General features: G+C 33.4%; 5 protein-coding genes and 4 non-coding genes across 9 annotated transcripts; 4 read left to right on the top strand and 5 right to left on the bottom strand.

The window, feature by feature from the left end:
* Positions 1–16: 16 nt before the first annotated feature.
* Positions 17–4,855, bottom strand: LOC130614486 (ras-related protein Rab-13-like). Its single transcript, XM_057435916.1, has 4 exons — positions 4,748–4,855; positions 2,091–2,126; positions 1,781–1,932; positions 17–794 (listed from the first exon to the last, which is right to left on the bottom strand). The coding sequence occupies exons 2-4, from the start codon at positions 2,101–2,103 to the stop codon at positions 393–395; spliced, it is 567 nt and encodes a 188-aa protein (XP_057291899.1). The 5' UTR covers positions 2,104–2,126; positions 4,748–4,855; the 3' UTR covers positions 17–392.
* An 81-nt stretch (positions 4,856–4,936) lies between these two features.
* On the top strand, positions 4,937–5,010 carry Trnar-ucu (transfer RNA arginine (anticodon UCU)). The gene has a single exon. It is a non-coding gene; the product is annotated as a tRNA-Arg (tRNA).
* Positions 5,011–5,176: 166 nt separating this feature from the next.
* Positions 5,177–5,248, bottom strand: Trnaq-uug (transfer RNA glutamine (anticodon UUG)). Its single transcript has one exon. It is a non-coding gene; the product is annotated as a tRNA-Gln (tRNA).
* A 171-nt stretch (positions 5,249–5,419) lies between these two features.
* Positions 5,420–5,491, bottom strand: Trnad-guc (transfer RNA aspartic acid (anticodon GUC)). Its single transcript has one exon. It is a non-coding gene; the product is annotated as a tRNA-Asp (tRNA).
* Positions 5,492–5,515: 24 nt separating this feature from the next.
* On the bottom strand, positions 5,516–7,398 carry LOC130614059 (glucose-fructose oxidoreductase domain-containing protein 1-like). The gene is made up of 2 exons (XM_057435456.1): positions 6,197–7,398; positions 5,516–5,926 (listed from the first exon to the last, which is right to left on the bottom strand). The coding sequence occupies exons 1-2, from the start codon at positions 7,233–7,235 to the stop codon at positions 5,697–5,699; spliced, it is 1,269 nt and encodes a 422-aa protein (XP_057291439.1). The 5' UTR covers positions 7,236–7,398; the 3' UTR covers positions 5,516–5,696.
* Positions 7,399–7,468: 70 nt separating this feature from the next.
* LOC130614058 (beta-1-syntrophin-like) lies at positions 7,469–12,441 on the top strand. Its single transcript, XM_057435455.1, has 5 exons — positions 7,469–8,451; positions 8,813–9,038; positions 9,110–9,306; positions 10,603–10,781; positions 11,141–12,441. Exons 1-5 carry the CDS (start codon positions 7,659–7,661, stop codon positions 11,231–11,233), a joined length of 1,488 nt encoding a protein of 495 aa, XP_057291438.1. The 5' UTR covers positions 7,469–7,658; the 3' UTR covers positions 11,234–12,441.
* A 1,464-nt stretch (positions 12,442–13,905) lies between these two features.
* Positions 13,906–13,977, top strand: Trnac-gca (transfer RNA cysteine (anticodon GCA)). The gene has a single exon. It is a non-coding gene; the product is annotated as a tRNA-Cys (tRNA).
* A 7-nt stretch (positions 13,978–13,984) lies between these two features.
* LOC130614628 (nudC domain-containing protein 1-like) lies at positions 13,985–21,935 on the bottom strand. The gene is made up of 6 exons (XM_057436061.1): positions 21,606–21,935; positions 18,397–18,904; positions 17,874–18,117; positions 17,610–17,769; positions 15,154–15,273; positions 13,985–14,432 (listed from the first exon to the last, which is right to left on the bottom strand). Exons 1-6 carry the CDS (start codon positions 21,858–21,860, stop codon positions 14,031–14,033), a joined length of 1,689 nt encoding a protein of 562 aa, XP_057292044.1. The 5' UTR covers positions 21,861–21,935; the 3' UTR covers positions 13,985–14,030.
* A 34-nt stretch (positions 21,936–21,969) lies between these two features.
* LOC130614631 (ER membrane protein complex subunit 8-like) lies at positions 21,970–24,239 on the top strand. Its single transcript, XM_057436067.1, has 6 exons — positions 21,970–22,284; positions 22,362–22,438; positions 23,096–23,165; positions 23,472–23,519; positions 23,611–23,654; positions 24,028–24,239. The coding sequence occupies exons 1-6, from the start codon at positions 22,087–22,089 to the stop codon at positions 24,185–24,187; spliced, it is 597 nt and encodes a 198-aa protein (XP_057292050.1). The 5' UTR covers positions 21,970–22,086; the 3' UTR covers positions 24,188–24,239.
* Positions 24,240–26,003: the final 1,764 nt, after the last annotated feature.

Raw genomic sequence — 26,003 nt, 5'->3', positions numbered from 1 at the left:
CAGACAGACAGACGTATACGGGTATTATAATATAGATATTGGAGTTCATGATATACAAAGTGAGTTCATGTTGTTTGCTTTTACCCACAATAGATTATATAATGGTCCTGTTCAGGGCTTATTAAAAGTACGAATAAGCAAAGAAATAGTAGCCTACCCACTTACTGTTATCAAGAACATTGCAATCCATTTTACAAATGAACACGAGCCGAACCTTGGTTTGAATCTTGTGTGCAATTAACACCCATGATTGTACTTTTTATAATTATTTTAAAAAGGTTCGGTGCAAAAATATCGATAAAAAAGGTTGATCATAGGTTGATTAACCTAGAAAGCTACAAATGTTGGAGTAAGCAAAAGAAGTCTTAATGATGGGCGCTAATGGTTTGATTTTAATAGCAAGTTGACTTTTCTTGAGGTATTTTACAATTCAGTTGAACTTTGTTCGCAAAATGCCTTTTATTAGTTAAAATCTTTTTAGCTAGCATTCCAAAGATCTCTTCAATATTGAGTTCTTCCAAAAGTGATGTTTCTATGAGCTGCATGTCGTGTTCTTTGGCAAACTCCAGAGCTTTTTCTGTTGTCACCTGTTTCTTCTTCTTAGGATCCATATTCACTTCAACTATTAGAGTCTCCAGACCATCATACAATTCCACTTTTCTTATTTCATCACGCATCGAAAATTCTAAGCTATCTTCGTCCGAACTGTCATAAATTAACAACACACCGGATGTTCCACTAAAATAAGCGGATGTCGGTGCTTCAAATCGTTCTTGTCTGTTCATAACCCACGCCTAAAAAACAAAAAAGAAATGAATAATTTGATGACATTGGGGTTGGGTTTGTGTTTAGCGCGTTAGGATTACCAAAGTACTTTAAATATGGGGTTGCCGGCCGATTTAGAGTCCTCAGGACCCAGTACCTGTTTCCGTAACACAGAAGCAACCTTCAACGTTTTTATGTATCTAGTCGCTAAGGTACAAAGAGAGATTATCGAAAAACATTTTTGTTGTCTTTTTATGCAACAACAACACCAAATGCAGGCAAACTCGAGAGTATTGTCATTATTTTGATATTTTTAATATTTGGTCCAGAAGTAATATAGTCAATAACGTGACAATGTACTCCATGTACAGTGGATAGCTCAGTACAATAGCAAAAACAAGCAAAAAGGCTGGAGTAACAATATTGTTGTACAACATCGTCCCCAAGATTCATTGTCCCTTTCTCCTTGAAACTAACCCAAATTGATTTAATACTGAATTTTAATATTAAGTGTACACTGATAATCAAATAATGCGTGGATTTCAGGTTGTTAGATGTTGTTTGACACTGCAACTTGACCATTATTCTCTAGTGCTTTGAAAAATTTAAGAAATATGCAGTATTTTGACTCTCAGTTTTAGGGCATCTATAGAGATTAAAGAAACAAAGGTTTAAATTAGTCAGGGAAAATTTTAGTCGCCAAGCATAAAATTAGTCGCTTCTCCCAGATTAAATTGTGTTCAGGTAAAATCTAATATCTAATGTTTAGCAAGAACATTGCTGTGTATTTTAACCTCGTTCTAGCGGCTTTGACATCACGCTGCAAACCCCGGAGACGAGGAAACTGTGCATTTTTCTTTTTGTATTATTTGGTTGTTTGCTGAATAAAAAAAGTCGAATAAAATGTTGTTTTGAATTGACTAAGGGGTTGTTACCCTCTATTTTTAAAGAAGATAGGAATGGAACTGGTCACTAAAGAATCTTGTTCGAGGATTTCAAATTTATTCTGTCCTACCTGAATTTCGATCACTTGGCCGTCCAAATGTATTTTTCTCTCTGTGTAATCAACATTAATATTGAAGCCGTCATCAGTAAACTTTGTAAAAAACGTAGCTTTAGCAGAGTTGTCTCCTAATAACAGAATCTTGAGTAACAAAGGCTTTGGTGCTAAAAAAGTAAAATAATTAATCATATCGGAATATAATATCAAATGAGAACATTTACAGCATTAGGTCAAGGTCTGAACTTCATTTATAACCTGGTTACCAGTTTTAAAGTAAAACAGTTCAGTCCTTCAAAATGGTTTCAGACAACATAAGACTTACTTTGTGAATCCATCTCTGTTATGCTTCATCAAAGCACTATAATTACGAAAAAAACATTAATAAACTGATTGTAACAGGACCCTCTTAGATAGCAGTACCATTTTGTAACTGGTTAGGCTATCCTGTGTAAATATTAACTAATAAATAAATAAATAAAAGCTGTAAAGAATTTCGCTTTTCAGTTTTTAAATGGCTGTTGTCAGTTTCATTAGAAAAGCCCATAGATTTATTTATAACAAAAAGAAATTCTAAATGCAAATAGGCAGGCAGGCAGGTAAACAGATAAGAGGACGAAAAAAGCAGTTTCTATGGAAAAAGGGACCAAATTCATTTAGCTTGTTGCCTATGAGGCGCGCGAAAATGTCACGCAGACGAAAGAACAATTTGGAATATAACTTTCGAAGATCTCTGTTTTATTCAGGAGCTAAGGGTGCTGTAGCCAGGAGACCCAACGTAATTCTTCTCAGCATCGTGAAATCGAAATAGTTAAAAATATGCTAAGTTTCAAACGAATTTTCTGCGGGCTGGCTACGCTTTTTGATTGGTTACTTCTGTTGCTCTTTGCTTATGTGGTGATCATTATCGGGCAGAAAGAGGGCGACCCTGAAGAATGTAAACATTTGATTTTTGAAGGAATGCGGCATTTCATTTGCATTTTTTATCTTTTTATACACCTTTATATAGCCCTTTTGGCTTGTATCTTTACCTAACGAATTCCAAGTTGTAGGTTTACCAGCACTAGAAAGTTAGCACGTCAAAACAATTTACGGTGAATGTCTTCCAAAATTGGTTTTCATCATAGGGAGCACTGTGTAGTAGACCTTTTTTGTGTTTCAGGCAGTTTGTTACATTTCAAACGTTGACCACAGATATTAACTATTTGCTTAATTTGCTTAAATAGCATTATATTTGCAGAATTTTATCTATTCCAATATCAAGATGGATGCAGAAGCTGAAAGAGAGGAGCATACCAAATGCAAAACAAAGACACAGTTCCTTTTCCTCGTTTTTTCGATCTTAAATCAATCAATTAGAGTCTACTTTTCTTGTTCTTGTTTATAATGCACAAAGTCTAAGGATATATGGTTTTTCCCAAAATTCATTTGTTCTAATCCTGTAATAAGAAGTATAACATTTAACTTGATACATTTGAATTTTTCTTTCCTTACTTTGGGACATACGTGATGACAATCTTGAAGAAAATAACTTCAACGTAGTCTCAGAAATCCATTTTCTGACTTTTTAAAAGACGTGCATTTTAAAAATTTTGCCCATCGGCCCGGCGTCAATTATGGTGCGCCTCGCGGAATCCCTATCCATTTCAAAGTTTGTTATCAGTAGTTGTCCATTAGCCCCGTCAATATTTTCAACATAATAATTATAATTATAACATTCCGAATATTTATACAGGATAGCCACTTCAGTGTTGGAAACACTGTTATCAATGTGGGTCCTGTGTTCTGAATGTATACATTAAGTATACACCGGTAATACCTACCCAATTTACCTCACATGGCATGGGTTGACACGTAGCTGTGGTAAAGACACTTGCTAAACATGCCCGCGCTGTGGACCGAACCACGTCGCTGTTGTTGTGTAAGCGTATGTGGCTTAAATTAATGTATAGAATCACGTGCTTTTGACGAAAGGTTGAGGAAACGAAGGACAAAAAGGGAGTCAATTTTTCAAATCAATATTCAGCCTTAAATTAAAATTATGCGTCGTCCTTCTGGAACTTAAAATAAGCATAACAAGAAAAATATTCATTGTTTGTTTAAGTGAAAAAACATACGATTGAAATCTTCTGGGTCTAAATTATGTGTCAGATTATTCAAAGAAATTCTTCCTGGAATAAATTCCAGACTAGGATATAGAAGGATATAGAAAACATTCCCTATTCCAGTACCAACTAACTCCATAAAAACGTGGTCGATTTAGTTATAAAGCAATTACACGTATTTTGTAAGGAACCAGTAAACGACTCTTAGTACTCAATGTTTCTCATTTTTTTGTGTTTTTTTCTGTGTAAGTTTTTTATTGGGGTTTCTAATTTTTACAGTAGCCAAAACAGTTCCATCTACGTAAAAAAAGGTTATCTTTCCGCTTTTTTACGTTTTTATGTTAAGACACGAGACACATTTTGCTGTTCGATTCGACTTTAAATAATTTAAATTGAGATTGGAGCGTTTGAAATGAAATATCTGAAATATATTAGAATATCGGGTTAAAAGAAATTTTAATGATATATGTCATCCTGTCCTTACGTTTTGTTGCCTGATGTCAAAGCCGCTAGCGCTTACTTGACGCTAGCCTCGATGTTAAAAAAGCGGGAACCCTTGGGGACGAGAGGTTGGGTGTACGTTACTTAATTTTTTAAAGCTAAACAAGTACAGTACTGAAAGTTTCTTAATTATTTTGACGCTTTAATCTATTTTCTTTTATTAAAAAAGGGTTTCTTATTAAAAAAAATACGTTTACTAAAAGAGCAACATAGTTCCAGTCAGGGCTTTTCAGAAACTTTTCCGTTTTTATTTTAAATCGTTTTCACGCTTGATCAGGCTTGATTATCAACCCCTCAGATTTGCTTAAGTGTAAACACAAAACGCTAGCAGCCAAAAAACATAACTTGAAGTGGTCCTGAAATAATTTTACCTTACCTTTTCAAAATTCAACGTTCATCTTTAAACATCCAAAACAACATCTTTTCTCATTTGAAAGTCACGAGTTTTAAAAAGATTATAACAACAATGATGTTTTTTGTTTTAATGTTCATAACCCTTATTACTTTCATTTTTATTTTTTTGTAAATATGCATATTAGTTTTATTAAAAATCTTACTACATGCAGCCGCTGTGGCGCAATGGACTAGCGCGTTGGACTTCTAATTCAAAGGTTGTGGGTTCGACTCCCATCAGCGGTGCTTTTTTGTTACTGCGTTTTTTACTTCTCATACTTTAATTCTGTTACGCAATGTTTATTTGTTATCGAGTTAAAACGTTTAAAATCGAAGTTTGTCAGTAACGTCCATTTTTTAAAAACTTTAAATTTATTATATATATAATAATTAAGAAAGATATGAAAATAACAGGTTCTACCGAGATTTGAACTCGGATCGCTGGATTCAAAGTCCAGAGTGCTAACCATTACACCATAGAACCGTGAGTGTAGTTAAAGAGAAATAGAAGTACATTTACAAAGTCAACCCTAAAATAAAATACATTATTTTCCATGTTTAAGGAAGATTGCATTAATATATTGCGAATAAAATAATTTTAGTATAAAAAGCAAAATACTATATGACAAATTTTAAAGTGAGAAAAAAATTTTTCCTCCCCGGCGGGGAATCGAACCCCGGTCTCCCGCGTGACAGGCGGGGATACTTACCACTATACTACCGAGGACGGACGTGTAATGTAAACTTTGCAAACAAATCAAACACTTTCTTTCATAGTAGCAAGAACAAATATTTTATTATCTCACAATTTAGCCACTACATACAGTACAAACATTACTCGCTCTGTTTTGAATATTTTATCGATATTTTAGTGCGAAAGTTCAATTTAGCTTTTATGACATATTTTAACAGTTTATATATAGCTAATATTGTTATTTATTTCGTTTTGAAATAAGTGGGGAAGACCTCTTGTAACTCTCTGTCCGATGCTTAGTTGCTCTTTTATCATCGGCAGACGTTCCTGTTGATTCTGTTAAGGAAGATTCTTTGGCATTCCAAAATGGGCATTCCTTAGATTCTTCATCTAATTGTTTGATCATTACCCATGTCCTTTTCTCATTCGACAAAACAATGGCATCCATAACGGAACGGGTATAGCAACCTAAAAATAAAAATATTTTATTTTGATTTGCAGACAAGTCTTGTTTTAATAGTGTATATCTAGTTGAATTGTTAACAGCAAACTATGTGTGTACTAACATTTATACAGGTATAAAAATATATATTAAATTATTTTGTTTTCTTTATTTTCTTCCTTTGAAGAAGGTAAAATAATTTCCTGGAATATATTTAGACCTCATTCTGTCATCTCCTAAGTTCTTGGATATATATATACGAAAATTTGTGTGAAATAATATATGTAGCAATATACCGTTATCAAAGTTTGCAGCTGTAGATATAAGATTATGATCAGCATTTCTGCGATCAGCACCACTTTGGTCTCCTGCTAACTGCATACTTTCAAATGCCATTTTAATCCCTTCAATAAGCTGCTCAAGTCCTAGTAAATACATTCCTGGACAGACTTCATTAAATGAATCATATAAAGACCTTTCTCCTTCTTCTTTATACAGGCATTCACCTGTTTCATTACCCTTTAACTGTCCATACAAGTCACAATTAACAATTTTGATGAACCCTTTTTTTCCAACCAACATAACTTCTTGAAGGAAACCACTTGGTAAGTGGGAATTAAGTGTTACACAAGCTTTAATACCTTTAGGATATTTCAGCTGAAAAGAGCAAAAATCATCTGTTGAAATATGCCGAAAGCTAGGCATGTCATGCTTTTGTTTAACAAATGTCTCAACAATTCCATGTGCTTCAGTTGCTCTTTGATCCAAAAGAAATGTAAGTATATCAATAACATGTGATCCATAAGTCTGCAAGATACCACCACCCATAGCTGAATCACAATGCCAGTCATATGAATCACTAATTAAAGAACTTGTGTGAATACTACATTCACATAAAAGAAGTTCACCAAGATACCCATTTTGCAGTAATTTTTTGGCCTTGATATAAGCATTTAAAAATCTAAGAGGGTAATTTAAAACTGACAACAATTTGGGATAATATTGTGCAGCTTCAAGCATATGATTGGCATCTTTTATGGTTAATCCAGCAGGGACTGAACTGAAAACATGTTTTCCAATAGACAAAGCTTTGACACAAACCTCAGCATATTGGTGTGGGGTACCAGATACACAGACAATATCCACTTCATTGTGCAACAATAATTCCTCAATTTTTGAAGTATAAAATTGAACCTTTAGTTCATTAGCTGCATTTTTAGCACTTTCTAAAGTATTTCCCCACACAGCAGTAACTGGAAATCCCGCCGCTTTGAACAGCGAAATGATAATTTGTGCTTGACTGTCTGTTCCAAATACTCCTACAGATGGTAACATTGTATGTTTAGTTAAATGCACTAAAATATATGATTGTGGATCTAGAGAAGAGAATTCAAAGATGTTTCGAGTTTAATTCACAACAAGTAAAGGCAAGGAAACGAGGGTAGCTGGTTAGCTACAAATTTTCGGCGTTTTCCAATGATATAAAATCGCACTTTGTTTTTGTTCTCGTTTAACCAACTTTTAAATTTTCTCTCGTTTACCCAACTATCCCACCCAATATCCGGTTGCGCTTTGACACGGGTTGAAGGAAGACTTAAAAGAAATTATATCCATAGTTTTTTAGCAAGAACTATTCTGTCGTACTAGAGAAATTTACCGCTGTTGACAGGTTATTTTCTTTCCAGGAATTTTTAAGCAAAGTATTCTGGGATGGGGTGTTGGTTGTAAATTTCCGGCAGAATCATTAGAGCGTTCTAAATGCAACCAAACAAGATGGCTGCCGGACAAGGCACGAAAAGTGCCGTCATGGAAGTGTTTCACGAAGGCAAATGGCAACAGGTTTTGGTTAGTCTGGAAGATGGTACCCTTATATTAAATGTAGAAGAAAATTTTGAAGTCAATGGAACTATTCCTCCGAGTCCAAAGGAGACGCAAAGGGAGGATTCAGTTAGTAATGGTGGTGAAAATTTTGAGGTTCCAGAACATGTTGCTAACCAAGTTCGACTAGTCCGAGTAATTAAACAAGAAGTTGGTGGTTTGGGAATCAGTATTAAGGGAGGGAGGGAAAATAAAATGCCAATATTAATTTCAAAAATTTTTAAAGGACTTGCTGCTGATCAAACTGAAAGTCTCTATGTTGGGGATGCTATTTTAGCAGTCAATGGAGAAGATTTACGAAATGCCACTCATGATGAAGCTGTACAGGCTTTAAAAAGAGCTGGAAGGGAGGTTGAATTAACTGTAAAATTTTTAAAGGAAGTAACTCCTTATTTCAGACGAACAACTTCACAAAGTAGTTGGGAGACAGGAAGTCCTGTATCAAAAGAAGCAAATGCTACAAAATTATGGGTAGAACTAAAACGAATACCATTAAAGTTAAGTTATATTACAAAGCATGTTACCATGCGTGGGATAGATCTGGATGATCGTATATTTGAAATCTTTTTACCAAACGGTAGATCTGGAGCGGTACTAAGAGGAAAAGACACTACGTCAACAACACAATGGTTTAACACTATTCATGCAGCAATCACAAAACTTACTCCACTTGGTATTTATTTTAAATTTTCTGATTTGACATGTTGTCTTTTTAGAGACTTAAAACCACTAAAAACAACTGAATCTAAAAATCATACTGTCAAGTTTATATAACATGCCTGTTTACTTAAAAAAAAAAGCAGTCATACTTCTTATTGTGCTTGTGTGGGAGAAAGTGAAATTGCATTTCCAAAAAAATAATTTCTATACTGAAAAATTATGTGGATTTAATTCAAAATATAGCATACATTTTGAGCATGAGTTAATAGCATGAGTTTTTGAATAATAACTATCAAACATACTTTTAGCGAGTGTACTTATATATTTTCAGGTATATATATTATTGACAGAAATTGTTTTCTATCATTTTTCAGCTCGTGATGAAGCTAATGAAATATTGGGTGATCGCCCTGGAAATAGAGAAGTACGTGTCATGGGCTGGCTGGCAGAACAAGTCACTATGCCTGATTCAAATCGTCTTGAGTGGAAACCGGTTTATGCAGCATTAACTGATAAAGATATTCTTCTTTATGACATGGTTCCTTTGTCATGTGAAGATTGGGCCCAACCATATATTAGCCATCCTTTGCTAGCTACTAGGTAATGTATGAAAAATATAAAATATATGTCATTAAAATAGACATGTATAAATCTTTAAATTATTTTTTTAGGTTAGTTCATTCCGGTGCTACAGGTAGCAATGCTTTGCATGGTGCAGAATTAACTTTCAGTACAAGAACTGGCACAAGAAATGGAGTTGAGTGTCACCTCTTTCGTGTTGAACGGCCAAAAGAGTTAGCTACATGGTCCCATGCATTAGTGGAGGGGGCTCACAATGCTGCATCACTAATAAAAGAAATAAATTGTGGTATATAATTGTTTATTTTAGTGCTAGAAAGTATGTGTTGGAAATGTTTTTCATGGATTAATTGCTTAGTTTATACATACTGCGTGTTCTGGTACATCGTGTTTTGTTGAAAAATAAAAGAAGACTAGAAAATCAGTTTTATTTTCAACTAAACTGTACTATAACGTAATCAGGCCATTTGTTTAAGCATACAACACAAATTTATAAAAGAAATTTTTGCTGCATTTACCAATATAAATTTTCAGTGCCAAAAACTTTTGATAATCTCAATCATCCAATTTTTGTTTTGAATTGTTGATAAAAATGAAATTGCTGAAAATCAATTTAAAGGGAATCTCATAGGAGTTCAGAATGTTTTTGCAGTCCCAATTTTTGGATAATTTTTTAGATTAACCATCAGTTTTTTTAAAAAGGAAAGTAAAAGTAACAACATGCAAATTAAGTCCAGACTGAGGATCAGTCTCCATTACTTGAAATGTAATTTTTTGTGAAACATAAAGTTAAAGATAAGAGGCATTGTAATAAAATAATAACATATGGATATTCAGGTTTGTGTAACAATAAAAATTGTATCGAAACTCATAAAAAACTTTTCTATATCATTAGCAAAACAAAAAGCATATTTTATTCACTTGTGGCTGAGGCTTTATCGTATTAACTTTAATGTGACCTACATAACATTACTCGTGACAAAACATATAATTACATTTTGCAATTTAAGGCATATGTCGACAATGGATTTCTTTTTGATGTTTGGTTATTTCAATCTTAATAAAAGGATTATATGTCTTTTTTTATTTATTTATTAATTACCCTGTGTTGTTCATTGTCAATTTAATGTCATTGTCCTTTCATAGTCATTCTTAATAAGGTTGTAATTATGTATAATCTGTTCCCCTTAAGGAAATAAAGATAAAATACAATAAAGATCAATGTATCTGCCAGACTTTAAATACCTTGTCAAAACTGGATGACCTTGAAAAACTAAAAATTTATTGTTTTCTAGTAAAAAAAATTAAAATATGAATATTTCTTAATCATTGCTGTCTATGATATATTGTCTTGTAATAAGTTGTTGTTTGCAACCTTTTAAACACTTCTCATTTTAAATTTGGAGATTTGGTAATGTTATTTTACATTTGCTTGGATAGATCTTGTGTCTGACCTTAAAATTATGGCAAAAATTATAGCAAAAAACTCTAAAGCGGTTGAAAAACCTTGCCAAAATTAAGGTTGGGCAGAGACTCTGTAAAAAAGTATATAAATTACATTCCAAGATCATTACATATGTTTCAGCCGTAACTTGGAATGGACAAGATTGCAGATTGACATTACATTGGGAAAATGGTTTCCTTTTAACTGGTGTTAATGATAATGACATCATCTGGAGCTATCCCTACGAAAAGTTAAGATGTTCCTCAGATGATGCAAAACGCTTGCTCTGGCTAGATTTTGGAGGCGAGGATGGAGAACAGGTCTGAATTTATTTTGTTCAACATTTGATTTCGGATTGATTATCTTTATCTTAATAAATGCATAAAATTTGGAGCTTGTCTGTATTTTTTAAAATCTTAAATATCTGCTTTGTTGCCTTATCAGAGTGGCAGTTATTTCATACTTCAATAACAGCTTGAATAAGTTTTTATATTAAAGATGGTTACATTGCTACAAAGTTTTCCAATTTTACATTGTATTAAAATGTTATTGAGGGTTATTTGAAGTTATTTAGCTTCTCACAATGTAATGCTTCTTGATTTTATCTTGATTCTGATGCTTCTGATATTATTCTGATTCTGATTATTCTTGATTTTGATGCTTAATGATTTTCATTCAGGAACTTGACTTGCATGGTTGTCCAAAACCTGTTGTGTTTGTTCTTCATACATTTTTATCTGGCAAAACATCGCGTTTGGGATTGACATTATAGATGACAAATAAAGGTGTTGCAGTAAAAATATTTAATATCTATTTTTTGTTTGTAGATAGTGTGTGCTACAGTTTATTATAAATATAGTTTTGTTTTTTGTTGTGGCGATGTGTTTGTAAAAGCAGTGTCATGTCAAATCTGTTTACAACGATATTTTTTGTTTCTTAGTAATGATATTACTTGTACATAAATATAATTGCTCTCGTTTTGCATCTTGTTTTCCACTTGCATGCAATTTCTTATTTTTTTGTCTTTTTTATATATCTATAAGGTCGGCTGTATTTAACTTTTCTAACAAGCACAATCTAGTTATTCATAACTGGAAAATATATAAAATATTGTAACATATATGCATCAATCTGTATTTACGTCTATATTTAAAAGTATTTGCACAAAATATTTTTCCCCTTAGATTTTTCATGCAAGTTTTTCCATGAAAAAACTTGATCAATAAGCTCAATCTAGGTGAAGTAATATTTCTGAAAATCTTTACTTCACGCCCTAAAATGCTTCTAGGGTGAGCATTCTTAAAATAGAGCACAATAATAAGTAGAACTGAGGGGAAATTTTTTAACTTTGTAGGGAGGTTTTGTTGCAACAAACAAAGTTGTTACAAAATGATGAAAAATCTTTCAAGGCTGTTTGTAAACAAACTTATGACCGAGATGAATAAATAATAACATCCAGAGTCATTAAGGAAATTTCATAGTACTTCACGGTCCCTTTTGATGATGATGTAAAAAGGAGGAAATGTAAAGAGAAGAGCTAAATTCTCAATATTTTAAGGCTATTTAAGGATTCCTTTTGTTTCTTTTATGGAGTATCACCCTGGCAACTAGTTCTGTGTAGCTATTTTTTTTCTGTTTTATTAGAGCTGTTGATAGTACCTTTCTCTGTTTGTATTCTGTTGTCATATAAAAGGTTTTTATTTGTTTTTACGCTACTTTTGCGTTATGTTTTTAATGAATGGTTTTTTATGCTGTGTAGTTTTTTGTTCAGGTTTTTTTTTCAAATATTTTTAAACATGGCTGCAATTTTCTTGTCGCTATAAATTTCAAGTAGGTGTGAAGTTACTAGGACTCCTCATTCACCAACAAAACATTTTCATTATTTTCTCGTATTATGCGAAGGAAAACGTTAAGTTCACTTTTATATATATTTATGTATTTGAAATCTTATTTTTAATACGAAATAAGTTATTTGCTCTATTTGCTATTTTTAAAAACCGTCGTCTCACTTTTCACGTGTATTATTCACATTCAACAAACAATGAATTTGATGGTTGCTAACTTGTCGGCGCTAATGTACTCAACGTCCATTACATTAAAGATGGCAGCGTTTTCTAGGTTCTTATTGGCTGTTAAAAAGTTATTATCTAAACGCGTGAAAGTTGACTCGTGTACCGTGCTTTAAACTAATAATAATGCTTGAAACAGTTGTCAAAAATGACAATTGTGGTTTTAGTCAATTTGCGATATTTTTGTTTATTAAAAGCCGCCTTGAAAAATTTATTTTAAAGTGAATGTCTTGGAGGGAGTAGTTCCTAATACGGTGTTGATCAATTTCAAACTCTTATTTTCAAAATATTCGCGCCACGTTTCTTATCAGAAAAACAGATTCCCCCTACTACAGTATCTCTTCATGAGGCTTGAGTTCACGATACGCGATATTACTAAGTATAGGAATTCACCATACGCTATACGAAACGGTACAGGAATACACGATACGCGATATTAATAAGTAGAGGAGTTCACTATACGTAGCGGTACAGCAATTCACCATACCCTACACGAAACTGTACAGGAATTCACAAAAATTAATTTTCGCGCGTCGAACGCATATCATCTCATATCACACTGGGGAAGAGAGCGCGTAAATCATTCATGTTATATATTTTGTAGTACTTTAAAGGTAGCAGAAGAAAACCGCTAAAAGACTGACTTTGGAGACCATTATTTTATTGGAAAACAGGGCTGAGAGTAGCAATGGCTAAAAACAAAATAATGGCGTAAAAATTACCCTGATTTTCTTATTTTTTGGGAAGGATACAAAAACATTGCGGAAATATATTTCAAGGCAAAATTTTTCGAAATGTGAATTTTGGGAAGCTTCCAGACTGTAATTCGTAAAAAACATACCTTATCGGGCAACCTCCATCCTAGGGCCTGTTGCGTTTTTTGTTCATCAAAAAAACGCCACAGGTCCTGGGACCTAGGTTGCCTTATCGGGGAAAAGAAATTTTTGTGACCTAATTTTTTTCCGACCAAAATTTCCCCCGATTATTTTTTCCCCGACTCGTCCTTTTCCCCGATTTTTTTATACCCGACTAACAATTTACCCCGACTTTTTTTTTATCCTATCCTTATTTTTAATGTTACCACCTTAATAAATTGCAAGGAAGATTACAAAAAAAAGAATTGGGGACATAAAAAACATAATGGAAATAAGATTGTATTAGTTGAAGAAAACTTACTTAATTAGTGCAAAAACCGACATAATTGTTTGGACTAGATTTAAAGAGAGAATATACAATATTTACAGTTTTTTCGAAATGTTCAGTTGTTTTCTTGGCTTAAATGTATATTTTCACAGCATTGCGCAGTCCGCCATCATTAAAAATTTAAGCTTAAGGTTTTTAGATAAAACCCATATATCGCTACATTTGGTCGGACGGGGATATAGCTCAGTGGTAGAGCATTCGACTGCAGATCGAGAGGTCCCTGGTTCAAACCCGGGTGTCCCCTAGCTTTTTTCAATTATCGATTGCAATTTTTTAATATTTAAAAATCTTTATCATTTAGGGTAAATCTACAATATTTAAATGAGTGTCACTTAAAACATATAAGTACTTCTCACTGCTTTGACAACCTAAAATCTTCTCACATGACCCCAAAGCGGGGACGTATTGATTGTGTTGCTTTCTGTTAAATGTGTCTGTCTCGTACACATAAACATTTGAAGTGCAATCTGTGATGGAAACGTGTTTAAAATTTGGACTACACATTGTAAATTTGTGCTCTTGCTTCGAAGCTTGAACATAACCGAGTGCATCAAATGTGGTTATGTGTTCCCAATCATCTGCTTGGTTACGAGCTGGTTTCCATAAGATTCCGTCAACATCGTGACGCAGGCAAATTCGTGGCACATCGTTCGGGTTGTTTTGAAGAACAAAAAGCCATTGATGTCCAGCAAAAGACTTCTAACATGAAAAAAGCAATGAAATATTATATTAAAATTTCAGCTTTATCTTTCGATGTGCCATGGGACACCCTAAGATGTTGATATAGGATTCAGGGTTAAAATTAGAATCTACTTGTGGACCTGGTGATCTGCCAGAAACGAAAATTATTCCAGGGTGCAGCTCCCAATGACAAGGGTAAAATCTTTTAAAATAAAAGAATATTCTCATTTTCTTTTACGACAGTTGACACAAGACCAACACTTTTTTTATAAGAACCGGGAAAATTAACTTTAGCCTGAAGTGTTCTTGTATTTAACATATATACTCAACCTGAAATTGTTCTGTTGTATTCAGTATACAAATTTTGCGACCCATAACCAAGCATATAACAAGTTTTGCAAATTGCATTAATTGATTATACAGAATGTTCTTTATGTTTATTATGTTACAGGAACAAAAGAAAAAACCAGTAAAGAGTTATTTCGTTCTTCTTTTCAAACGATTTCCAGGCTTCTTATTCTCATAAAATCATGTTAATAAAAGTATTACCGTTATGTTTCGAATAAACGCCCCCTTTTTTAAACGCCCCCTCAAATAGACGCCCCCCAAAAATGTCAAAAAATTTAATAAACGCCCCGGTGTTTATTCAAAGCATTACGGCATGCAACTTAAAGCCAATCTTCATCCACACAAAAAACAGTTTTTTTTATTTTTCTAAATGTGTTGTTACGCCACTTACCAGCGTTTTAACCTTTCCCGTGAAAACATCAATGGAAAATAATTTCACTTCTTCTTCATCTGTCATTTCATCACATTCTTCCAACTGCTGCATGTTGAAGAGGTGAGGGTCAGTTGGTCCCTAAGCAATCGTAAAATAAATATTTTTCACTAATGAGTTAAAACTTCGACTAAAAGTAACTATAATTTTATCATCTTTGGCATTTTAGAATAGGTTAGGTCTACATGAATCTTTAATCAGTTTTAGTCATAAATGCTCCTCTCTCAGTCAAAATGGTGGGCCAATTTACCATAACCCTGACTGCACACTTACAAAAATGACAATATTATTTCTAATTTTTGTTGGCACAAAAAAGCTTACTATCGGCAAAAACAAGGCGGTTAATTTTCATTCGATTGCATACATTTTAAATCCATTATAAGCATCTAGTAGAATACCCCCTAAACATGAAGAAAAAAATCGGTAAAAAATTCATGCTCCTTAGTTAAATTTATTGCAGGTTGCATTTCTAAAAACAGTTTTTTTAAAACGATGTTCCTTTCTTCAGATTGTGAGTGTTTTGAGGTTGAGTGTCAAGTATTTTCCATACTGAACATTTTCCTTCAAGTAGGAGTTGCTCTGTTCTTGAACTGTCTCTTTTCAGCTACAAGAGGAGTTACAGCATTAATAAGAGATTTGTGTATGATAAACTTGTGTCAAATAATGTACCATTAGTGAACTAAGTTGCTGAGGAGACGTTCAGTGATGCCAGTAGAAATGAGTGAGGAGAAATCAACAGAACCAAACCAAATAGTAGATAATGGTGTGTCAAATGGCGGCGAAAATAATGGTTTGGTCACTGCTATTTCAATCAATATTGGTAATGTCTTGGATATCAAGCCCATAGTTAGGATGTGCAAGTCTAACATAAAAATGAAACCATAATGGTGGGTACAAAAACAAAAAGAACAAAGAAGAAAAGAACAAAAAGCTGTACAGTGATGGAGACAGCAAAAGTCACAGTGCTGTGAAGAAAATGTATGAAAAAGTGAAAGTTAAAGTGTTTTTCACAAAGACAAGATAACAGGAAGTAAAAAGTGCAGACAAATATATAAAGACTAAAGCGATAATCAATTACTCAAAAAATGTTTACATGAACTGACACAGAGCTGCAATGAGAGTTTCAATGGAACAGTATCTGACCAAATACTGAAAAGTCATTATTGCATGACAAATCAATTTCGCCTTGGCTATATGATGCAGCAGCTAACTTTACTGTTGGGTCTAAAGCTATGGTTTATTTTATAATATAATTTATATAAATTTTTTTATAATAATTTATTATATAATTTCAGGGAAGTTCACACCACAAGGTTGCATGAACCTTAACAGGAAACATTTATTACGCAGCGAAAAAATTGCAAAAGATATGATAGATAATACAGAGATAAAAGAAAGTCAAAAGAGGACACTGACAAAGACAAAGAAGGAACTGCTTATAAAGCTTGTGAATTCTGAGAACCTTACTAACAATGAAAATAACATTATATTTAATACTGTTACAATATCTTCTTTTTTTTAACTATTAAATTTAAACTTTGCACAAGGATATTTTGAGAAGTACTTTGACTTATCCATCAAAACTTTTGGTAAACATTGATTTCCTCTAATACTATGATAAGACTGAAACATCATTGTCATCTTGAATGATTTCAAAATTTGATAACTATGTTTACAGTGTATACTAAATATCCATGATGATAGAGAAATTATGTATTTTTTGACTATTATACACATATGAGAAGACTGACAACTTTACACTAACTAAAACAAAAAGGAACAAACTAAAAGGAATACAATAACAATTTTCTCAAGAGGTCTTTTACACAAGATATTTTTTCAAAACATAATAACCATTAAGTATAGCTTACAAAATGTTTATTTGCATCAAAACTATATTCAACTCAGAAAAGCGAGGGGGTATAAAAAAAGTTTTTGAGGAAAAAGTTACTTTAGTATAAGAATTATATTTAAGAAATGTATCTCTGGAAAGACTTTTTTTTGCAAGCTCACATTTAGTGCATTTTCTGCAGTCTTGTTTTTACAGAAGTATAAATTTGTCTAAAAGCATAAATATTTGTTTAGATCTATTTTTCAGTGCATTTTTTATGGATATTTGCGAAGCGGGGATTTACAGAAGAGTGGAATTAATATTTGATTAATTTTTGTGACGCGATGTTTACTACAACAGCTAGTAATCAACTGGTGGTAATCAAACTGTAACAGCTGGTAATCAAACCAATAATAGAATCGAAAGTAAAATAAAATAAAAAATTACCACAACATTTTTAAGTACAATGCTAACAAATAACAATTTTGAACGCAAAATTTCTCAAATATGCAGTGTAATCCCAGATAGACTACATTGAGTTGTCTTTTGTGGACGAAAACAATAAATAAATACATAAATACGCTACCTGTTCTTCTTTGTCTGATGTCAGATGTGATAAACCTTCATGAACTTGTTTAATTTTTTCTTCTTCTTCACCTTCAATATCATGTATACCTTTTACATCACCTGGAACAACAGAACTCCAAAAACCTGCTTCCTCTTTCTTTATTAACACCACCTCCAATCTAAAAATATGACATTTAAAATGCTTTCCATTGAGTGTATTTTTTGTTTACTTTATTTTTAATGTTTTAGTTAAATTTTATTCAATAAATATAGATATATATACCTATTTTTATGAACAAACCATTTTGATGCATCAGGAATTATGTCCTTTTCTAAATTCCCATCCAATAAAGTTTTCCCACTTGTTAGTTTTACAGCAATTTTGTTGTGTTCAATGGTGCAGTCGACTTCACTTTCAGTAATGTGAAAATCAAATGAGATTGAAACCATTTCTTTGCATTGGTGCCATCTGTAAAACTTGTTTTCAGTAACATTGTCTTCTATTGGTATCAAGGGTTCGATTCTTTCTAAAAGAACAACAAATTTACGATGACAACAGTCACTCTTTTGCAAAACAAAAGTTATTGCCCACAATTCTATTGTATTTAGGTAAAGCTAGAGGTACTAGAGTTGTTTTAACAATAATTTTTCATTGAAGCTTTTGGCTGGTTTGTTAGTGGTACCACTATTTTAACGTGAGGTAAAAAAAAAAAAGATCACAACAGCAAAAAGTTTTCGAAGGAAGAAAGAAATGACTAAAAGCAATATGCTCCTTAAACAGATAAATGTAAAAAGCAATTTCCTACCAAATGTTTTCTGATCGACAAGATGAAATTGTTTGACACAAGCTGTGTAAAAATGTGTGTAATCTTCATTAAACCAACAAGCATTTGGTAAAGATTTTCCTAAAAATGCTTTTACCCCCTTTACTTGACACTCGTTTGGATTCTCAAATGAAATATTTACTTGTAACCATTGTATATTTACAAATGTTGATGTTTCTTTCTCTAGTTTAATATCTTTTAAAGTCAAAGTAACCACATGTAACATGTTCGTATTGTCCTGAAATTTGGCAGAAATAAGAAAACTGGGGCATAACAGGTCATAAAGAGGATTCTCAATCAAGAAAGTCCACTCTTGGTTTAAGGATTGTTTTCGTTTTCCAGTTTTTAGTAGATACACAGCACCATGGCCATCAGTTACTACACAAAGTGATTCAGTTGGAAAAACCATTGAACAACCAAACGAATTATTTTTTACATCTGTCTGTTGTGGCATTGTGAACACTTGGTACAAAGTCTGATGTGTGCCATTCTAGAAAATAAGTTAATTTCTAAAATTTATGCACACAACTGAAGTCTGCATATATAAAAAATACATGACACAGGGTATTTACGTTGTTTGCAGATTTTGAAAAAATGACCATGGTATTTTGGGAAACATCGGGGGAATATTTGGAAGCTAGAATGTAATATCTTATTTTCAGATATGAGGGTAACAAAAATTTACCAAAAAAAGGAATTTCTTTCACCTCAAAAATATGACTGGAATAGAAGAATCGTTTGACTGACTTACTTTGAAAGGAGAAGTTTGTATCAGGGAGTGGGTAAGTGAAAATGATAATGTCTGCTATGACAAAAGTCAAAGTTGCTTATCTCAAGTTCATCCATAACTAAATGCGGTAATTAAAACCAATGCAATTCCTCTTTTCACGTTAACAATGGTAAAACAATGGTGCCTTTCTTCTTTCACATGCTGAGCCAACAAAGACCATTTATTTTGAATTTTTGTTACTTTTCCATATACAAATACTTTAAAAACCGTAGTTTAATGGCTATCATTTTGTCTTGATGCTCCATGTGTGGTTCTTGAATTACCAAGTATAGCTAATCATGCGGTCGGTTTCGCATCATAACACTGGTTGACCAAATCACGGGCCAGTATTCAGATTAAGCAGCCATTATGAAATGGTGTACAAATGCTGTAATCATAATGTTTTTGTGGTGAAACCTTCATAAATACAATAATGGATTTTTCAAGAAATTCTTTTTTTTTAGTCAAATCTTTAATATGTTTTAGATACTGCTTAATTTTTGCCATTTATGACATTTTAATGCCGTTTTGCTTGTAAATTCTGTTTAATTAAGGTTGCTACTGTGAAGGTTTGACCATGAATATTCCACTTTGTACCCTTTTGGAGAGCAACGAAGGAGAACATTCCGACCGCAAGAATGGATGAATTCCACGTGACGTTATTTGTTTACTAAAGTCCTTTGGGTCTGGCATTGTGTGGAAGAAAAAAGATGCCAGAGCTTGTAACTGTATTTACATTAGACAAAATAGGACTGGCCAGAAAATTCCTTGTTTGGTTCGGTTAGAAGTTCGAGATTACTGTTGCTTTCAGAGGCATTTAACCGTTGCTCACCATAACTAAGGGGTGCCTTAAATACTCATGTTGCCATGCATAATGTTGTTTGAGGGGTGGGGTTTAATGTGTTGATGTTACGACCATGGCAAATCGATACACCACAGAGGATTTACAAATGAGTTGTGAGCAGTAGAGGACTTTCTCTGTTTTCCTCTTTATTTTGATGCCATTTTTATTAAGATTATTGTTAATACTGACCAGCCTATCAGTATGGAAGGTACCCCTAAAGACTGCAGAGTTGAAATACTGCATAGTATAGCCAGGTATTCTTAAATTATACCATTAAGCTACATTTTGATGTGTTTTTGCTAATAAGTTTTGTCACTGCAGCGACTCTTTCATCTTTAATTTGACAACCACATTATAAATAAGAATGGTATTTCCAGCACCCCGGGTTCAAAAGATATGGAATAGAAACAATGGCTCATCATAGTTATGGTCTATATGATACAGCCTATTTAAGTGGCCATTTTTTAAAACTTCAAAATTAGCGGATCTCCAGGGTGCTAAGAAAAAACTAATGTATTGGAGATGTTTATATGCATATAATATTGGATTTATTCAGTTAGATAAATTAAGTTAAATGTGCGTTTTCGACAATCTAAGTTCTGTAAATCTTAATTAAGCTGTAAAACGCCTAATTAGACAGTTTCTTACATCCTAATTAAGCTGGCATCCAAATTAAGCTGTACAGCTTAATTAAGAGAATTTCCCTGGACACCAACAGTACGGCACTTTTCTCTGTTAGGGTGAGTCTCCCCCGATCGGGGGTAATTACCCGATCAGGGGAGTCCGCAACTTCCAAATTAGTTGAGACTTACCCGGATCGGGAAAGTACTTTTTGTGAAAAAAATTGTTTTGTAAAAGGGCAAGCCACTGGACAAAAGTGCAGGCCAATTTTGTTTATATGAAGTCAAATGTGCTATTAATGTTTATTTACGTTGGATCAACATGGTAAAATACCATTTGTTTCTGGCTAACATGCTGGAGAGATTTTATTATTTTGATGTCCTGAAGCAAGCAAGGGTAGCTAGTTTGTGAATAATAAGTATATTTGAGTCTTTTATTACGGGTACCCTTGATCGGTGGAGACTCACCCGATCAGGAAAAAGTGCCGTAATGACCAAAGGAAAGCACGGAAGTAGAGCATAACTTCTGCCAATGGAAAGTGATAGATAGATAGATAGATGTGCATATTTTACATGGCTAGCCTCACAAATATCGAGGGATATACCCTGTCTATTATTTCCAGGAGGGGCCATGGCTTAGATGGAGAGTCCTAGAGTATTTAATGCTCATTTTGAGCTACGCAGACCCAATTAGTAGGGCCCACGCTCTACTAGACAACTCCCGGCAACATCCAACGGCCCACACAGTGTGCCATCTCCCCAATTTCCCTCACATGGCTTGGGTTAACCCGGGGCTATGGTAACATTCACTCGCCCATGTTGAATCGCCGTCAAGAGGAATCGAACCCCGGTCTCCCGCACAGAGTACGAAAGCTATAACCACTAATCTACGGCGCCAGTGTTTCATAGTAAATCCTAAACTGTAAAGTGGGATAAACAGATAAAAAGAACAACATACCTCATCAAAATGTACAGAATTTATTCTCCTATCTGAATCAACAAAATAAACACAACCACTCCAGGTATCCATGTACAAATGGTTGCGCATTTCATGACTGCGAACGTAAGCATACGAAAATTTATTTGGGTTCGTTGACGTTCTGTCAACGGATGATATAAGAGGCAACGAATTAACAGATAAACGATCTACCGCAAGTTTGTATCCATCAAAGGTATTGTTTATTAAGCTTTTATTTGGTCGCAGATCAGACATTTGGTCAATCTTTCACCTCCTCGTGTTGCACAAAAGCATGCATGCAGCGCTCTGGGGAGCCCGTATTCTATATGTTATGATAAGCCTGACGGGGAAGAGCGGGACACTAAAGTATGTGTGCATAGAACGACCAAAAAAGAATATACAAACTACGCACAACAACACGGAACATAGGTCAGAAGGAATAGATAATATAAAAATAAAAATATAATTAAATAAAATAAGGATGAAAACTACTGTTTCACCAAGGTCATATGCTAAAGTGCTTTTGCATGCATGTAAATATCCCCACAAAGCAGTAAATGGGATTTTATTGGCAGAGGAATCATCAAAAAACAGCGACACTATTCAAATTGTTGATGCCGTTCCACTTTTTCATCAATGCTTAGGACTTGCTGCAATGCTTGAGATAGCTTTAACACAGGTAGATAAAATGCTGAGGTAGAAGTTTATTGTTAGCATGCAGTTTACCTGATAGCTATTACTTTTTTGTTGTTTAAGATTGACACATACTGCAGACGTCATAAATTGCAAATAATGGGATACTATCAAGCAAATGAACATGTGGACGATAATAGGTAATTTAGTAGTTATGCTCTATTACGGACTTTTTTGTGTGTGTGTAATCTCTATATTAGATGAGTTTGCATGTGATTATTGACATGATGATACACACATGAATCAGGCTAAAAATGTAAGCATCAGAAATTTGTATTAAAATTATTGCAGTTTTCTAAAAGTGGAAGAGAATAGCCTGTGAATTGATATAAGTGCCTATTGTATTTTTGTTTTCTTGAAAATTCATTAAATACCTTACTTAATAAATGTATACCACCCTAATATCCCCACTTTTTATAGTTTTATAAACCCGTTATCTTGTCGAACTGCATCGATTGTTGTCGATTCATAAAGTTCCATCTTTCCGGCACAAGAAAAAGGGTTTTCTGGCGCTTTCGTAGTGTCTTACAATACAAACCTCCCCTGTATAAACATATAACGCTCTAATTTGAATGATATAGAGCTCTCAGTTTGGGTATGCCTTCTTTTAAGCATCTTCTAAAAGCTGATTGCTTCTTGTGCTCCCAAAATTAGACCATTCAATCATATAATTTTAATATGCATCATAAAGACAAAATTTATTCATTTGATTTAAACTTTAAATTTAAAGAAATATTCTTTCATTTCTCTCACATAAGATTTGATGATTTCACTGATTTAACCCATGCTTTTTTTAGTCCAGATTTAATTTCATACAAAATAGCTGAAAAGATTAATGAAAATACACCAAATTCAATTTTAATGATGGTAAGTTATGGTTGTGCATTTCTTGAGTATTTGATTGATAAACATCGATAGGTATATGAATGTATATGAATGATAAACATCGGTAGAGTATTCGGTGGAGCACTTAACTTGTGGAAAAGGCTATGAAATTGATCCTTGTATGAGGCCTTCGCATAAATTTCATAGATTCTGAAATAGAAAGCTTTAATCACATCAGAAATGATTTTGTGGACTTTCCTGGAAATAATTAGCCAGTATATCCCTCAAATATAGTTAGGCTAACCATAGAATATAAATTACCAGCAATATTACTATCTTAATTTTCAGGTGAACAACCAAAGAATGGATGCAGAGTGTAAAAAGACTGCATTAGATGTATGTTTATGCAGTATTTTACTTTTATTTTGGGACAAGGTTGTACATTAATAACTATGGGTTGTCTGGACCTTTTTTTCTTTATTTCTAGTTATACACTATGAGTGATGGTAAATGGACCATTAGCAGTGATTGGTGAGTATATTGCTTAATATTAAGTTCTCTTGATTTGATCTGCATGCCACACATGTTGGGAGAGTGGAAATATTTATCTTTGTGCAGTTGTAATGACCAGATATAAAAGAGTGATGACGTGATGAGTTGACAGAAATAATGTGATGATTTTTTTTTTCTTGCTTGTACATAAACAAAAAAGTAGTAGTAGTAGTAATTAATCTCTAAATTTTTGACACATCACTTTTGAATTTATGGATAAGACTAGCTCAGTTGGAAGTAACAAGTTGAAGTTTTTTAGGATCTTGTATTTCATGAATAGGGCAGTAGGGGATCCTTTCTTCTTAATAAAAGCATCACCGAGATAAAACAATTGTTATACTTAAATTTTTAGTCAACTTATTGGTGGTGATGCTTCACTTGCACTTATGTCTGAACTTATAACTGGAAAAACATCACAAAGCTTGGTGGATTTTGATAATCATTTAGACGACATAAGTCTGGATTGGCTAAATATTACCATAAATAAAATGGTAGAGCTTGCTCCAAGCTAATTCAAAGTTAAATTATTGTAGGTGTGTTTTACAGAAAATATTTGTATTTTAATTTCATTTGTCCTTTGTATATAATTTGGAACTAAAAAATTAAAAAGGAATATAAAGACAGGTTGTTCAACAAGCAAGGAAAATTTGTGATTCCTGCGAAAAATTCCTAAAACGAACTTTAACATATTCGTACTAAGTATTCATTGTATCAGTTTTATGGATTTTATTTTTCCCACAATATTTTGTAAGGAAAGAAATTTGGCGAAGGATTTACAAAATTGCGCCATTTAAGCAAACCACAGATAAAATTCTGCAAAGTTCACAGAAGTTAATCAATCGCAAATGAGATGCGCAGATTTTTCCAAATCTATCACATCGCAAAAATGTCTCAAATTTTGCACAACATAACATGACCATAATCATAACCATTTTCTTCCAACATTACACGTTACTGTTTAAAGAATATTTTTTTTACACACACTTCGATACCATGTCTGTTTTGTTATACTTTGTTCCTGAAAAACAAAACACACTTCGGCGAAAGGGAAAATGGCGAATTTTGTGCATTTTTTGTAAACATAACTTTCGTTAATTGATGCTTCTGCAAAATTTCGAAAATTTTTACAACTCACCAAAAGTTAAGCTTGAAAAATTTTTATACGGTCCCAGAAGCGTAATACGAGATTGCTTTTTTTATTTTCCACTAACTTTGAACTTTTATAATTGCGATTCGGCGAAACTAGAACGTTTTGCGTCTTAGAATTGACGCTACTTTATCTGGGAATAAACATTGATTGTGATGTCTGTTAAGAACAGAACTCGTGGTTTACAAAAACCAAGATATTTTTTTTACAGCAATAAACATTGTGATGTTTTTTGGGAAAAGAACTCGTGGTTTTCAAAAAAATAAGATATATATTTCTAAAAATCCAAGCATTTTACATTGTTACAGGTGTTGTATTACATATATCTTTTGACTGCACAAATCAAGGCGATATAATAATCAATAGCTTCATGAGCTGTATCTGGCTTAAGTTTGGAGAAACCCTCCATTGGAAGAACTGTTTCCGCAAATTCAATAAATTCAGGCTCATTATCGTGATCTGGTACAGATAGTTGGCTAAATTCTTCTAGCTCATTAAGATCTAAAGTTTTTTTAAAAGACTCGCAACCATATAATTCTGGAACAAAGTACAATGTATCAGGACTTCCACGGGCAGCAGTAGCACCTTTGCTTGGTTGATTCCAACGAATCGCAAATTCATTGAGGTTCTTTCTGATCAAATCCATAAAGCAGTAGCGTACACATTCAGCAATGAGTGCATCACCAGCATCTAAAAATCCTAAGTCTGCAACTTCTCTAAAAAATAACCTCCACCAACTTGGTCTGTCTTTTGAAAGTTGTGACAAAAAAGATTCAATTCTTTGATTAGCTGTTGATGTGCCAACAATAAAACTGCCAGTGCCAGCATATTCGTCATTATGCTGAGATCTTAATGCAATCTCAACAGCTTCCAAAATACAGTTTTCAGTACCATCATCAGACTTTATTCTTGTTGAAAAAATATGTCACATGGCGAGGGGACTGGTCCCGTGTAATAAACCTCACAAAAGGTTAAACTACGGACCAATGATGTAAAATTGCGGACCAGATTTTAAAATTCAAGTTGTAAAGAGCCAAATGCAGAGAATTGTTAAGTGCAGAAGAGAAGTGTCAAAATACAGAAGAGAAGTGTTTCGTTATATAGAAGAGAAGTGATTTTGATTTGGAAGAGAAGTGAGCCATAGGGGCCATCGTACTGAACCTCAAAACGAATTTTCTTAT

Source organism: Hydractinia symbiolongicarpus, chromosome 11 (assembly GCF_029227915.1).
Source record: "Hydractinia symbiolongicarpus strain clone_291-10 chromosome 11, HSymV2.1, whole genome shotgun sequence".
NCBI classification, from domain to species: Eukaryota; Metazoa; Cnidaria; class Hydrozoa; order Anthoathecata; family Hydractiniidae; genus Hydractinia; species Hydractinia symbiolongicarpus.
The sequence above is the reverse complement of the archived record's forward strand: the minus strand, read 5'-3'. Positions and strand labels throughout refer to the sequence as shown.

Excerpts from the sequence above, each read along its gene's own strand:
- LOC130614486 (XM_057435916.1), bottom strand. Across the intron at positions 795-1,780 it reads GCCAAGTGATCGAAATTCAG|GCGTGGGTTATGAACAGACA; the intron begins GTAGGACAGAAT and ends TTTGTTTTTTAG.
- LOC130614059 (XM_057435456.1), bottom strand. The coding sequence starts at position 7,235 with ATGTTACCATCTGTAGGAGTATTTGGAACAGACAGTCAAGCACAAATT. Across the intron at positions 5,927-6,196 it reads AGCTGCAAACTTTGATAACG|GTTGCTATACCCGTTCCGTT; the intron begins GTATATTGCTAC and ends TTTTATTTTTAG.
- LOC130614058 (XM_057435455.1), top strand. The coding sequence starts at position 7,659 with ATGCAACCAAACAAGATGGCTGCCGGACAAGGCACGAAAAGTGCCGTC. Across the intron at positions 8,452-8,812 it reads CACAAAACTTACTCCACTTG|CTCGTGATGAAGCTAATGAA; the intron begins GTATTTATTTTA and ends ATCATTTTTCAG. Across the intron at positions 10,782-11,140 it reads GAGGCGAGGATGGAGAACAG|GAACTTGACTTGCATGGTTG; the intron begins GTCTGAATTTAT and ends ATTTTCATTCAG.
- LOC130614628 (XM_057436061.1), bottom strand. The coding sequence starts at position 21,860 with ATGTCTGATCTGCGACCAAATAAAAGCTTAATAAACAATACCTTTGAT. Across the intron at positions 18,905-21,605 it reads ATTCTGTACATTTTGATGAG|AATGGCACACATCAGACTTT; the intron begins GTATGTTGTTCT and ends CTTATTTTCTAG. Across the intron at positions 18,118-18,396 it reads TGTCGATCAGAAAACATTTG|AAAGAATCGAACCCTTGATA; the intron begins GTAGGAAATTGC and ends TTGTTCTTTTAG.
- LOC130614631 (XM_057436067.1), top strand. The coding sequence starts at position 22,087 with ATGAAAACTACTGTTTCACCAAGGTCATATGCTAAAGTGCTTTTGCAT. Across the intron at positions 22,285-22,361 it reads TTGAGATAGCTTTAACACAG|ATTGACACATACTGCAGACG; the intron begins GTAGATAAAATG and ends TTGTTGTTTAAG. Across the intron at positions 23,655-24,027 it reads TGGACCATTAGCAGTGATTG|TCAACTTATTGGTGGTGATG; the intron begins GTGAGTATATTG and ends TTAAATTTTTAG.